This window comes from Bufo gargarizans, chromosome 1 (assembly GCF_014858855.1).
Source record: "Bufo gargarizans isolate SCDJY-AF-19 chromosome 1, ASM1485885v1, whole genome shotgun sequence".
NCBI classification, from domain to species: Eukaryota; Metazoa; Chordata; class Amphibia; order Anura; family Bufonidae; genus Bufo; species Bufo gargarizans.
The window spans coordinates 657,935,936-657,950,032 of record NC_058080.1 but is presented as its reverse complement, the minus strand read 5'-3'; the positions used below and the strand labels follow the sequence as shown (position 1 = coordinate 657,950,032).

At 46.1% G+C, this 14,097-nt stretch overlaps 1 protein-coding gene across 3 annotated transcripts in view; it reads right to left on the bottom strand.

Annotated features, from left to right (window-relative positions):
- The window catches only part of BDP1 (B double prime 1, subunit of RNA polymerase III transcription initiation factor IIIB), a 127,213-nt gene that overhangs the window by 51,587 nt on the left and 61,529 nt on the right, over nt 1–14,097 (bottom strand). Inside the window, exons 20-25 of one of the 3 annotated variants that reach the window (XM_044276043.1) lie at nt 12,563–12,660; nt 11,151–11,337; nt 9,107–9,216; nt 3,187–3,373; nt 1,835–1,947; nt 334–520 (exon numbers count right to left, since the gene is read on the bottom strand). In XM_044276043.1, coding sequence (XP_044131978.1) covers nt 334–520; nt 1,835–1,947; nt 3,187–3,373; nt 9,107–9,216; nt 11,151–11,337; nt 12,563–12,660 — 882 coding nt within the window. The remainder of the gene's footprint in view (nt 1–333; nt 521–1,834; nt 1,948–3,186; nt 3,374–9,106; nt 9,217–11,150; nt 11,338–12,562; nt 12,661–14,097) is intronic. The other 2 variants (XM_044276044.1, XM_044276045.1) reach the window with 2 other exon arrangements.

Sequence of the window (14,097 nt, the reverse complement as noted above, 5' to 3'; positions counted from 1 at the left end):
CGCATGACAGATGTAGACCTATTCACTTGTGCGGTGCAGGTGCTACTTTTTTGCGGTGCGGACCGTATGATGTGGATTGCAGACCCTATTCAAGTGAATGGGTCCGCGTCTACATAGTCTGTGCCCGTGGGTTGCGGACCACAATTTGCAGTCCACAGCACGGGCAAGGCCTGCACATGGTCATGTGAAAGAGGCCTAATGCTACTAATAATTAAAGTAGAAGTCCCACTTGTGACTACATCCCTAGTCCTGGATAACATGAAGGCACTCAGCACCACTCTTCTGGGGTCTCCGCACATGGTTAGTTTTCGATGAGCACTACAGCTTTCTTACATGGTCAGTGGATGTCGCACCCGTTTTCTTCTCTTCCTTCTGCACAGGAGGCTCAGGTGGAGCAGTCACAGCCGATCTGGTTACAGATTTGTTCAAATTTGGCTTTGGTTTCTGAAATCTGCCCTTTGTTAAAATTGGTTTCAATGTCTCCGTTTTATCGTCAGATGCACTTTCCTCTTTACCAGTCCTGAAAAACAGAACCACTATTATCTTTAGCTGCCAGTCTGAGCGCAACAAACGCATTTAAAGAGAACTAGTCCCCTCTCCTGACGTGTCTGTTTAGTAACTACTTGTACTCGCCATGTAAAAATTCTATAAAATCTAATCTTATGACTATGTAGGTCATTCCTCTACTACTCCTACTAGTAGTTTATGAATTACCAGCAATAAAGGTCCATCTGGATGTTACTAGTTAGAGGTGTGTCCCTGCATGGTCCGACATTGTCAGCACTGACTGGATAAGGTCAGACTGTGTAGGGACACCCTCCAACTGGAGATACCCAGATCTTTATTGCAGACTGATGGAAATTCACTCAAACTTCTAGTGGGAATATTATTATTTCTAGTTGCAGTTTATGGCTATGTGTCCCTGCACAGTCTGCCACTGGCAGCACTGAATGGACAGTCAAACCATGCACTGACCCCCCCCCCCCCCCCACAAACTGGTAACACCCTGTTGCCACAAGAACCCTTATTCAGTAACTTCTAGCAGGAATAATAGAAGGGCGCAATGTACAGTGGGAATGCAGTTAAAGCAGACAATAGCAGTTGGGCAAACAACCAATAATTGCACAATTTGCTGAAGAAATCAGAGACCAACTCTCTGATTTCCGGCATGGGATTAGTCTGCGCATATAGCCCCATTCAATGCGGTGCGGTTTGGAAATCTGTGTGGAAATAATCAGCAGCTGTATAAATGGTAGTGCAGGTTCCCACTGACAACAACGTGCATTCCATACAGTTTTAGTAATGGACATCCATGCCTAAAATCCACCATTTAAATGGGCTCTTAGGGTAGATGCACATGTACAGGATTTATGTGCGGACAATCAGCCTGAAGTTCGCAGGGAAATCCATGAGTACAATCTGCATCAATTGGTGCGGATGTACATGTGAATTTGGTGCGGTTTTTACTCTCCCCATAGAAGTGAATGGAGAAAATCCGGTCATGAAAAAATAAAATAAATTGACATGCTGCTGATTTCAAAATCTGCACCGCAAGTCAAAATCCGCGCTGTGTACATGAGAATTTCAAATTCTCATAGAATACAATGTACATGACCTACAATGAAGATTTTCTGCACGCATATCCACACGGAAAATCCGCATGTAATCCTGTGTGTGCATTTAGCCTTAGGCTTTCCTACTTTATCCCTAACATGAGCAACACAACTGTCACAGAAATAACACCAAATACACAAAGAGACAACTATTAACCTGGCGTCTGCTGGAGACAGACACGCATCTCATCACTGTATGTCACACATGACAATCAACTTACTGGGCAAGTGATGGAACAGAAGCCGTGTCACATAGATCTTCTGCTGTAGACGATTTCATCTCTGCAGCTCCAGCTGATAACACTGCCAGATCCACAGACATATTGGGATCAGTCTAAAATTACAGAAACTCAAAATTTACCAGTGTAATCTTTAAAGCGTACCTGTTACAGGTGACTCCTAACACTATCTGATCACTATATGAACTGCATCTGGCATTTTTAGCAGTTGTCCCCTCTACAGGCTCCATCTATACTTCTCAGCAGCCCTTGAGCGGTGAAGACTACTCGGTATCATATTTGCCAAGACAGAAGATTCAGTCCATTTCTATTGATAGGGAGCACCATATAGCACATTATTGAGAAGAACTGAGCCGTATAGCTGTGAACATAGCACTTGGAATGATTAGGCAGCCCATCTTGCTCTCTCAAGACAGATTTATCACAAAATTTAGAGAAAATGTAAGCATAGAAAAGAATGTGGAGCGGATATCTACAGAACAAGGCATTTTTCTCTGATAACATATTTTACAAAATTTCTTCTATTCACTTGTACTGCTGAATCATGCAAAGATCTGTGAAAGGACAGTGACCATTTGTCCAAAGCTATACGTAAACTTTACACCAGGAACTGTGCAGTATTATTAGGTAGAGATGCACGCATGCTAAAACCCTTAAGTCCACAAGTCCTGGAAGCGTTGTGCAGATACAGGGCACCCGCGGGTATTGGAGGAAATTCAGCATGTGTGCCAAGATTTTAAAAAAGTGACCACTTGTAGAGCTTCACGTGGCATTACACAGTGATTAATGGCATTTCTGAAATTTTATCAGAAAGTGGCCAACCCCTTTAAAAGCGGATATCTCCAGGGCTTACTGTAAAGTAAGGCACCAAATGTCTGATAAATGGGGGTTCAGACAACCCCATACCCTCCCCTCCCACCTCGATCAGTGGTTTCAGAGTAGATCCAGCTAGGCAGAACTACACAGCTTTGTCTATTGGGTAGTGGATAGAAATGAGTAATACAGTACTGCTCCCCTTCACATCAATGGGAGCAGCGCCTCAGCAACCAGCTCCATCTAGTACACAGTGGACAGAGCTTTGAAGTTCGGGCACAGGACCTACTGCAGAATAGCTGATCTGTGGGATCTGACAACCCCACCAATCAAATGTTCTGAGGACAGGCCATCACTTAAAAATTCCTGCACAATCCCTTTAATGCTACCAATAATTGATATGGAAGTCCCACTTGTGACTACATCCCTAGTACTGGCTGACATAAAGGTCCTTAGCTTCACTTATTACTCTTCTGGGGTCTCCGCAGATTGTAACTCGATGAGCACTACAGCTTTCTTACATGGTTAGTGGATGTTGCACCAGTTTTCTTCTCTTCCTTCTGCACAGAAGACTCAGGTGGAGCAGTCACAGGTGATCTGGTTACAGATTTGTTCAAATTTGGCTTTGGTTTCTGAAATCTGCCCTTTGTTAAAATTGGTTTTGAGGTCTCCTTTTTATCGTCAGATGCACTTTCCTCTTTACCAGCCCTGAAAAAAAGAACCACCATATTAAGGGTCCATTCACACGCCCGCAATTCTGTTCTGCATTTTGCGGAACGGAATTGCGAGCCCATTTATTTCTATAGGGCCGCACGATATGCTGCCCGGATGCGGAAATGCGGACCCGCACTTCCGGGTCCGCATTTCCGTTCCCGAAAAAAAATAGAAAATGTCCTATTCTTGCCCGCAATTGCGGACAAGATTAGGCATATTCTATTATAGTGCCAGCGATGTGCAGTTTGCAAAATGCGGACCGCACATTGCCAGTGTCCGTGTTTTGCGGATCTGCAAAACACACACAAATGTGTGAATGGACCCTTATCTAGCGCAGAGTATGAGCTCAACAAATGCAATTAAAATTGGATTTTTGTACTTACCGTAAAATCCCTTTCTCGTTCAATGCATTGAGGAACAAAGCACCATGGGTATATGCCCAGCTGCCACTAGCAAAAGTGTTGGCTCCGCCCTCTCCACAGCCGCTAGGCTAATCAGTTTGTACCAAAAGCAGTAGGACAGAGAAACAGAAGCAAGGAACCAACAAGTGAAGTAAAAACAGAAGGTGGGATCTGTGTCCCCTAATGCATTGAACGAGAAAGGGATTTTACGCTAAGTATAAAAATCCAATTTTCTCGTTAATGGCATTGAGGGACACAGCACCATGGGAAGTCACAAAGCAGTTCCTGAGGGTGGGAAAAGAACAGCCATGCAAACGGTTGGGTGTACAAGTGCAGGAGAACCATATGACCCAAAAGGACCAGGAGAGGCCATAGCATGAAATGGGAGATAGGAAAATAAAGGAATGGGCCGAGAGGCTCCAGGACCAGGAAGAATCCCAAGAAAATAGTGGGAGACTGCCAGAATCCCAGGACAGGTGCCTGGTAGAAAATCCCAAATGCAAGAAAAAGGCAAAGGGAAACACCCAGCTCGACCCAAGGCTGGGGAAAAATAAATGTCTGGAGGAGAGGAAGCAGGGCAGATGTCCTGCGTGGAAACAGAGGTGAACAAATGCACACTGGGGAGCCAGAGGAAGGAACTGAAAGCGCATCACTGCCAGAAAGCGACCGTTGGCAGTGACCTAGCTAAACTACATATAGAAATATGCCCTAGGAGAAGGATCTAGAAGAAGACAGATCCCAAGATGATATGGTGGTTCCAAAGAGCCAGCGAGGGAACCTGTCAGAGGAGAAAATGCCTGGCCCTGACCCAAGGAAAACAACTTCCTGGAGGGCAAGTAAATTCCCTAAGGCCTAGAAACAAGAACCCAGCCAGGACAAAAAAATTAATAAAAAAAACTTGTCAAGGAAAAACCACTCAGTATGGTCACAGACCCAGGACATGCCCTGCCATGGCAAATGCCATGTGAAGGCTCAGGAGCAGATGCCAGGGTAGAGAGGAAACAGGGAAGCACAGGTGACTGAATGCTCCGAGAGAAGGAATCACAAGTCACCATTGGAAGAGAGCAAGCCTCCTTCCACCATGAAACAGGTGAGGGGATAGAAACACTCAATGAGAAGAAGGTTGGACCCCATCCCACCCAGGAATGCAGCCAACCCCTTGTGGAGGGGGGAGAACTTGGCAATGGCTAAGACGAGGGCACGTAAGAGCATGTTTTCCAGAGAAAATGGGGGGAGAGTCAATCCCCATGAAAACCGGAAATGGACGGCCATAGGGAACCCTGAGCACAAGAAGGCTCAAGAAAAACGTGACTATTCGCAAGCCCTGGAAATACGAGTGGAGGCATACTGGCCTGAAAGATACTGAAGTAGAGAAGACTATGAACAGCCAAAGGAGGAAGCGTTCCCATACAGAGAAAGCACCATTCCTCTAATGGTCAATATGAAGGTAAATTGCTCTCTAGAGCAACCAGCTCCCAGGAACGGAGACCTGAAAATGAGGAATAGAAAGTGAGGCTAGAAATCCAAGAAGGAAATAAGCCTATGGGGACCCAGGAGAGAAAAGAACCAAACTAGGCCCAAATAAGCTGTTCCAAACAGAGCATATAGAGATGCCATGAGTAGCTGCCACAGAGGGAATCGGCCAGCTGGATGGACCTGAGACCATAGGAGCAGGGACCCCAAATAAAATAACTCAGAAGAAGCCCAAGAGAGGCCCACAGGAGTGGACCACATCCTCAGAACAATAGCTGGCTTTCAAGGGAAAAACTGCTATGAAAACTAGATGGACCTGCAACCATCAGAGCAGGAACCCCAAGCAATATAAAACAGGCCCACAGGAGCAACTTTAGAGAAAAAAACATCAGCCAAGGTTAACTAACTAAGCTAAGAGTAGTTACCGAGATACTGTATACACTGCCCCCGAAAGGGGCAAGTACAGTACCCTGGCTGTCGTGAAGAATTGCGGACACCTATATGGCAGGAAAGGATGCCGGATTCACCAGCGGAAGCCGGAAGAAGCTACACTGACATGTAGAAACCAGCCATCGGCCGAGCACAGCGAAAAAACTAGGGGGAAAAGGATTGGCCAGGGTATACAAGAAAGGCAAGGCCAAGTGAAAGGAGGGTCTGTCAGTAGCCAACTACTCTGAAAACAGAAGGGAGTACAGAGGATGCCTGGATATGGAAAAACCCAAGGGACTGTATCCAATACGGGAGCCAGCAGTGGAAAACTCACCCCACCTAGGCAGGTGTATGGTGCTCACCAGTCCTTCCACGACCATGTCAGAGAGGACGTCCAGGGATGATCCCAGAACTGCAGCAGCAGCTGGTGCTCACATGGCAGCGAATCCCTGTCGCATAGAGCATCCAGTGATGATCCAGGTACTCCACCAGGATTGGAGCCTACACGTCTGTGAAACCAAGCCGAAAGATAGCAACAACAGTGCGAATAGGGTACGTCCTATGGTTGTCGAACAACACACCTAGTATAATAGCTGACAACCAGCCCAAGGTGGAGGAACGTGGTTGCTCAGTGCATATCAGGGCCAAGAGGTCTTGTTAGATAATGCATCATGCAACAAAGAAAAACCATGCCCAGTATAGGGGTGTGACGAAACCAACCTCGCCACGGTGTTTTGGAGGGGGCTGTTTGCCAGCCTCCTGCCCCAGGATTACGACCCTTTGAGATACTTTTGCTAACTTTTAAACCCCCGAACCTATTCAAGTGAATTTTGGATAGGTTTGTCCCCAAGTTATACTGGTTAAATTGATGTAAGTTATATGTATGGACAATGTAAACTCACAAAGTTGTATCAATTTATAATAAGTGTAACTTGTCAGCTTGGGAGATAGCCGAGTGGATAGACAGAGGGGAGGAATATGCTGGGTGTGTTTCTATTGTGCCATTGTTCTATTGTCCCATTGTGTGTTTAAATGGTGATGTCTGTCCTGTTGTCTCCACATGTGTATTTGCACACACACACCACTAATGAAGGTGATAACAAGAGGGCTTGGGGCACCCAGGAGGTGGGACCGAGACAGTGTCCCGCACACACCCGAATACTGGAACAGGAAGGAGGGATGAATGCAGAGTTGGGGATGGTACCATGAAGAAAGAGCAACATGATGTCCAGCCCACAGTAAAACTAGAAAGGGCCATGCAAGAGATGGTAGACCAGAGTTTGCACGAACACGGCACAGGGCTGGAGATGGTCCAAAAACTTGCCTGATGAGGGAGTAAAACGGCTACGTGGTGCACACTAGAATCAGGATGGTGTCATGGCTACAGTAAATCCAGAAATGTGTGTCGAATAGAGCCCCTGCATAGAGCAGTTACCCTGGCTAAAAAAGGAGACCTGGCAACCAGGAAGGTCTGCCGGATACATCATGTAGAAGTGGTATGAAAGCCTCCCCCTAAAGGGGAAAGCATACGTACCTGGGGCACCATATAGGGGTGCCGGCGTGCAAAGGGCCCCAAAACACACTGGAGAGTTGGCAAACTGGCGTACCCAAGTGAATAGGAAGTACCTTTACAACCAGAGGAGTTCAACCAAAGAATTCACTAAAAGGGGAAACCAACCACGGAGAGGAGACGTCCCTCTGTGGACCTTTGTCTCTGACCACCCAGATACCTCTGTATGGTGGATAACAGCCTGGTGCTCTGCTCAGAGACAGAATCGGTGCAGAGAAGTCCCCCGATGAGGCAAAAGGTACCCTAGGTGATACCCTCAGAGCTAGTCCCGTTCTGCAGGAAACCAGGATGTAGAGCGGGTATGGCCCAAAACCACGGCTCCCCAGCAGCTGCAAAACCACAACCCCCACCATGCCCAGCCGGAGGCGGATAGCTGTAGGCAGTCCGGGCATGCTGGGAGCTGCAGTCAGCCGGAGGCAGTCCTACCGGACCCCAGGTACTGTGTCCCGAAGACGTGCTGCAGCAGCCGCAGAAGCGTGCAGGAAGTCTCCGCCCACGGGGCTAAAGCCCGCGCTTGAATAAGATGGGATGGGGGGGGGGCCAGGAAAAAGCCTGGGAAGCCAGAAGGGGGCGGGAGAGGATGCGGCCTAGTAGAGGTAAAGGCCGGAGCCTCGATTAATGAAGTGGGCGGAAAAAGTGCGCCGTCTGCTGGACGAAACCGTGGGAAGCCAGGGGGCCTCCGGTAAGAAAAAAAACAAACAGGGATGGGGGCTGCTGAGGAGGGAGGGGAAAAAAACGGGGCAAAAGGCACACCTGGGACCCGAGGACAAGGCAGAGAAGATGCGGACTAGTCCCGGCAGAAGTCGGGGACTAAGATAGAAGGGAAGGCCGGGGAGGTGGCATGGGTGACCAGGAGGAGAAGGGTACTGAAGGGAAGGAAGAAAGAAGGTCCCTCCCACAAGTGTGGAGAAATTGATCTCCCCCTTGAAAAAACAGGGGGGGGAAAAAGGGGGAAAAGGGAACCTTCCCAGGTCCCCCAAATAAAGTCAAACCCATGCTCTGGCCAAAGGAGGGGAACTAACCCGAGACCCCATGGGACAGGGACGCAGGGGGTAATACTTACCATCCGCCGTCTACAGGTGCCACAGGGTCACCCCTTTGGCTAACTCGCACTTAAGTGTGATTGCTGGCAAGCCACTGCGGATGCAGTAATGGGGGACTGGGTGACCGGTGAGGTACTCATAGTACGCGCCCGCAGGGGGTGCAGCTAAAGTGGATACCCACGATGAAGCCCCATCCTGCAGCAGGCAGAGACCTGCAGAAGAATAGAAATAAAAAATAGAAAAGCAGCAAGACCTGCAAAAAAACTGAGCAGGTCATGTCTGCCTCCTACAGACACTAGACAAACTGATTAGCCTAGCGGCTGTGGAGAGGGTGGAATCAAAACTTTTCTTTTGCTAGGGTCAGCCTCCTAGTGGTAGTTGGGCATATTACCCATGCTGCTGTATCCCCCAATGCCATTAACGAGAAATTGAACTACTCACCTCTCCTGCCATGTCTGTTTTTTAACTACTTTCATCCCCAATGTAATAATTCTAGAAAATCTACTCTTAGGACTGTGTACTTCTACTACTACTTACTAGAAGTCTATGAATGAATTTCCAGCAGTCTGTAATAAAGGTCCAACTGGGTACTACCAGTTGGGGATGTGTCCCTGCAGCCTGACACTATCCAAACAATGTTGATATCAGACTGTGTAGAGACAGTAAAGTGGATTACACAAGGTTTTCAGAATGAAAATCCATGCACAGGGAATGGCAATTACACAGTGAGACAACTAGTATTCTGGTGACTGCTAGAGACTAATGGACATCGTATCATTGTATGTCACACGTCACAATTAGGGTAACTTACTGGACAAGGGATTTAGCAGAAACAGCGTCACATGGATCTTCTACTGGAGATGATTTCATCTCTGCAACTCCCTCCGATACGTCCACATCCACAGACATATTGGGATCAGTCTAAAATTATAGAACAAAAATAAAAGTTCAATATTGCCAGTCCGATCTGTAAAGTGTACCTGTTGTTTCAGGCGACCTTTCAGAATAAGCTGCCATATGTGTATATATGAGGGATAACGCTATATCTGACATTATATGCCTTGTATCTGGCATTTTAGCAGTTTTCTCCTCTGTAGACTCCATCTATAATTCTCAGTTGCCCTTGACTAGATATAGACTAGCTGTAAAGATGTCTGCCCATAGAAACAGGGGATTCTCTCTCTTTCTCATTCAGGAACCCCATAGAGCACATTATAGAGAAGAACTGAATAGTATAGCTGTGAATAAAGCACTCGGGGTGATCAGGCAGCTCATCTTGATTTATCAAGAAGGATTTAATCGCAGAAGTAAGAGAGAATTTTACTTTACTAAAAGAGGGGGAGAGAATATCCAGAGAACAAAGAATTTTTCTCTGATAAGATATATTACAAAATCTATTCTATTCACCTGTACTACCAATTCATGCAAAGATCTGTAAAAAGACAGTGACCATTTAATTAAAGGCCTTTTCTAAGAAAAAATGTGATCACTCAATGATATAGTCACCTTTGAACATCATTTTACAAAATAGTATAAATCAATACATAGAAGTTTATGAACTTAAAGGGCTTCTGTCACCCCACTAAACCTTTTTTTTTACTTACTTATAATCCCTACACTGCGATTTATGGCTACATGATCTAATTAATCATTTTGGTCCTGTAGATTTTGTTAAAAACATGCTTTTAAAATATGCTAATTACCTTGCTACCAGCAAGTAGGGCGGCTACTTGCTGGTAGCAGCTGCATCCTCCGATCCTAAAGACGCCCCCTCCGCATTGTGATTGACAGGGCCAGGGAACGGAATCGTTCTCTGCTGGCCCTGCCTTTTGCATTCAAAATCTGGCGCCTGCGCCGCGGCCGTACCTGTCTTCAATCGACGCAGGCGCACTGAGAGGCGGCCGCTCCATCCTCAATGCGCCTGCGCCGGGTGTAGATGTGACGTCATCGGCGCAGGTGCATTGAGGATGGAGCGGCCGAGCGAACAACCGCCTCTCAGTGCGCCTGATTTTGAGTGCAAACAGGCAGGGCCAGCAGAGAACGATTCCGTTCCCTGGCCCTGTCAATCACAATGCGGAGGGGGCGTCATTAGGATCGGAGGATGCGGCTGCTACCAGCAAGTAGCCGCCCTACTTGCTGGTAGCAAGGTAATTTGCATATTTTAAAAGCATGTTTTTAACAAAATCTACAGGACCAAAATGATTAATTAGGTCATGTAGCCATAAATCGCAGTGTAGGGATTATAAGTAAGCAAAAAAAAAAAGTTTAGTGGGGTGACAGAAGCCCTTTAAGTTAACCTGAGTTACAGACTATTATAGACCATGGCTTAATTTGCAATTAACAGGCTTCAGAGCTTAACTCTCTCTGCATTCCTTCCTTTCCCAATTTCTGCACATAGGTTGCTATAGCAATATGACTATTTTGGGAACTGTCAACTTTTCACCAGGAACTGTGCAGTACTATTATGTAGGGATGCACCCATGTGCAAACATTGGACACAGCAGTCACCACATCCATAGCTCCCATGATGAGAGCAGCCATGCGAGTTGCCCACGTGACCACCTCCCCAGCTGTGTTAGTGCTCCCATTCACTTCAATGGTAGCAGGGCTGCAGTAACCAGCTCTCTCCACCCACGGTGAACAACACTGTGAAGTTCTGGCAATGAAGCTACTGCAGAACAGCTGATCGGTGGTGACCAGACACCTCGCACCCCCATCCATCAGCTGGTATGAGGACAGGCCATAACTTGTAAAATCCAGGAGAACCTCTTTAATGCTACCAATAATTAAATCGAAGTCCCACTTGTGACTACATCCCTAGTCCTGGATAACAGGAAGATACTCCGCTTTCTTACATGGTCAGTGGATGTCGCACCAGTTTTCTTCTCTTCCTTCTGCACAGGAGGCTCCGGTGGAGCAGTCACAGCCGATCTGGTTACAGATTTGTTTAAATTTGGCTTTGGTTTCTGAAATCTGCCCTTTGTTAAGATTGGCTTTGAGGTCTCCTTTTTATCGTCAGATGAACTTTCCTCTTTACCAATCCTGAAAAACAGAACCGCCATCGTCTTTAGCTCCCAGTCTGAGCGCAACAAACGCATTTGAAGAGAACCAGTCTCCTCTCCTGACGTGTCTGTTTAGGAACTACTTGCATCCCCCATGTAATTATTCTATAACATCTAACCTATGACTATGTAGGTCATTCTTTTATTACTCCTACTCGAAGTTCAGAATGAATTTCCAGCAGTCTGTAATGAAGGTCCATCTGGGTGTTACCAGTTGGGAGAGTGTCCCTGCACAGTCCGACACTGGCAGCACTGACTGGATAATGTAATACTGTGCAAGGACACCCCCCCCCACAACTGGTACCATCAAGATGGACCTTTATTTACTTTAAACTGCTATTCTTTTCATATGACTCTGCGTTGTCCTGCTTCTCTATTATCCCAAGTTTAAGTTCATGGCTGTGTCCCTGCACAGTATGCAGCTGGCAGCACCGAATGGACAGTGTCAGTCCATGCAGGGACACTCTCCCAAGTGTAACAAGCAGTTGTACCCTTAGGGTCCATTCACACGACCGCAAAATGGGTCCGCATCCGTTCCACAATTTTGCGGAAAGGGTACATACCCATTCATTTTAAATTCATCCGCATCTGCAGATCCTCACTTCCGTTTCCGCAAAAAAAAATATAGAACATGTCCTATTCTTGTCCGTAATTGCGGACAAGATTAGGCATTTTCTATTATAGTGCCGACTATGTGCAGTCCGCAAATTGCCAGTGTCCGTGTTTTGCGGATGAGCAGAACACTTATGGAAGTGTGAATGGATGGACCCTTAAAAAAAAATTATAGTAGGAATAGCAGAAGGACACAACATAGTTATAGAATAGATGCTCCAGAATTTTTATTACACGTGGAGAACAAGTAGTTACTAAACAGACACGTCAGGAGTGGTGACCGCTCCTCTTTAAGGTGACCTTTATTAGTAGCCGGCCAAACAGATTTTTGCAGAATTTGCAGCAGAAATAAGACACTGAGGATGCAGACCCCTTCATCAGGGAGTAGTTTCAAACACTGTGTGCAAATTGGTAGTGCGGATTCCAACTAACAAGGGGTATTACCGGTACTTACGGTTTTCGGAATGGAAATCCATGCACAAAATCTGCCATGTGAACAAGCCTTTAGGATGTCAATTTATCCCTAACATGAGCAAGACGACTGTCACAGGAATGGCACCAAATACATATCTCATCATATCAGGGCAACTTACTGGGCAAGTGATTTGTCAAATGTATCTTCTACTGTAGATGTCATATCTGCATCTCCATCTGATAACACCGCCACATCCACAGACATATTGGGATCAGTCTAAAATTATAGGAAAAACTTACAGATTAATTTATCCAAGAATCCAGAGAGCATTGGGCAGACTAGATGGGCCAAATGGTTCTTATCTGCCGGCACATTCTATGTTTCCATTTTACTTTAGGAAAGGAAGAAGGAAAAAGGTATGTAGAGAATAAAGCATTTTTCTCTGGTAACATATACTACAAGGTTTCATACCTTCGCCTGTACTATTGATTCATGCAAAATTTCAGTGAAACAACAGTAACCATTTAATCATTACCTTAAAAAATTTGATCAACCCGTTACAGACTGCATCATAGACCATGGCTTAGTCTACTTTCACACTCGTGTTTTGTGCATATACGTCATGGACTGATCCGTTCATATAATACAACTGTCTGCACCCGTTCAGAATGGACCCGTTTGTATTATGTGTAAACATAGCCAAGACGGATCCATCTTGAACACCATTAAAAGTCAATGGAGGACGGATCCGTTTTCTATTGGGCCAGATTGTGTCAGTGAAAACGGATCCGTCCCCATTGACTTACATTGTTTGTTTGGATCCGTTCGGCTGCAAGCAGCGTTTTGGTGGAGACTAAACTGATGCATTCTGAGCGGATCCATTTCTATTCAGAATGCATTAGAATGCAAACTGATCCGTTTTGGATCAGTTTGCACATATATTGCTGCACATAGATTGCTGCACATAGATTGCCATGGCAATATGATTTTTTGGAAAGGGTCAACCTTTCAACAGGAACTGTGCAGTAATATTATATAGGGACACATGCACACTAAAGTCCCCAGTCCATGGATCCCTGTGCTAACACCGGATGCTGTGGTCACCACATCCATAACTCCCAAGATGAAAGCAGCCATGTTACTGGGCACGTGACCACCTCTCTGGCTGTGTGTTTACCTGCACTGGAAGTGTTCAGCAGGGGACCCAGAGGCATCAGTGTGCGTGCTGGGTTAAGGACTGACCACTTGATCTTCACATGCCAGTACATAGTGGTTTGTGAGAAATTTCTGAAAATTATATCAGGAAGTGGCCAGCCCAGATGATATCTCCTAGAGCCAGCAGAGGACTTTTCTCTGGAGAACTGAACTCCTTGTCCAGGTAGGTATTCAATCATTGGCAGCAAGGGTTTCTACTAGGGGCACACACAACAGGAAGATTAAAGGAGTTGTGCAGGATTTTACAAGTGCTGGTCTATCCTGAGGACAGGCCATAAATGTCTGATCAGCAAGGGTCAGACCCCCCACACCTCCACCAATCAGCTGTTCTGAGGACAGGCCATCGCTTGTAAAATTATGGAGAGCCCCTTTAATGCTACTAATACTTGATATGGAAGTCCCACTTCTAACTACATCCCTAGTCCTGGCTGACAAAGGTCCTTAGCTTCACTTATTACTCTTCTGGGGTCTCCGCAGATGGTTACTCGATGAGCACTA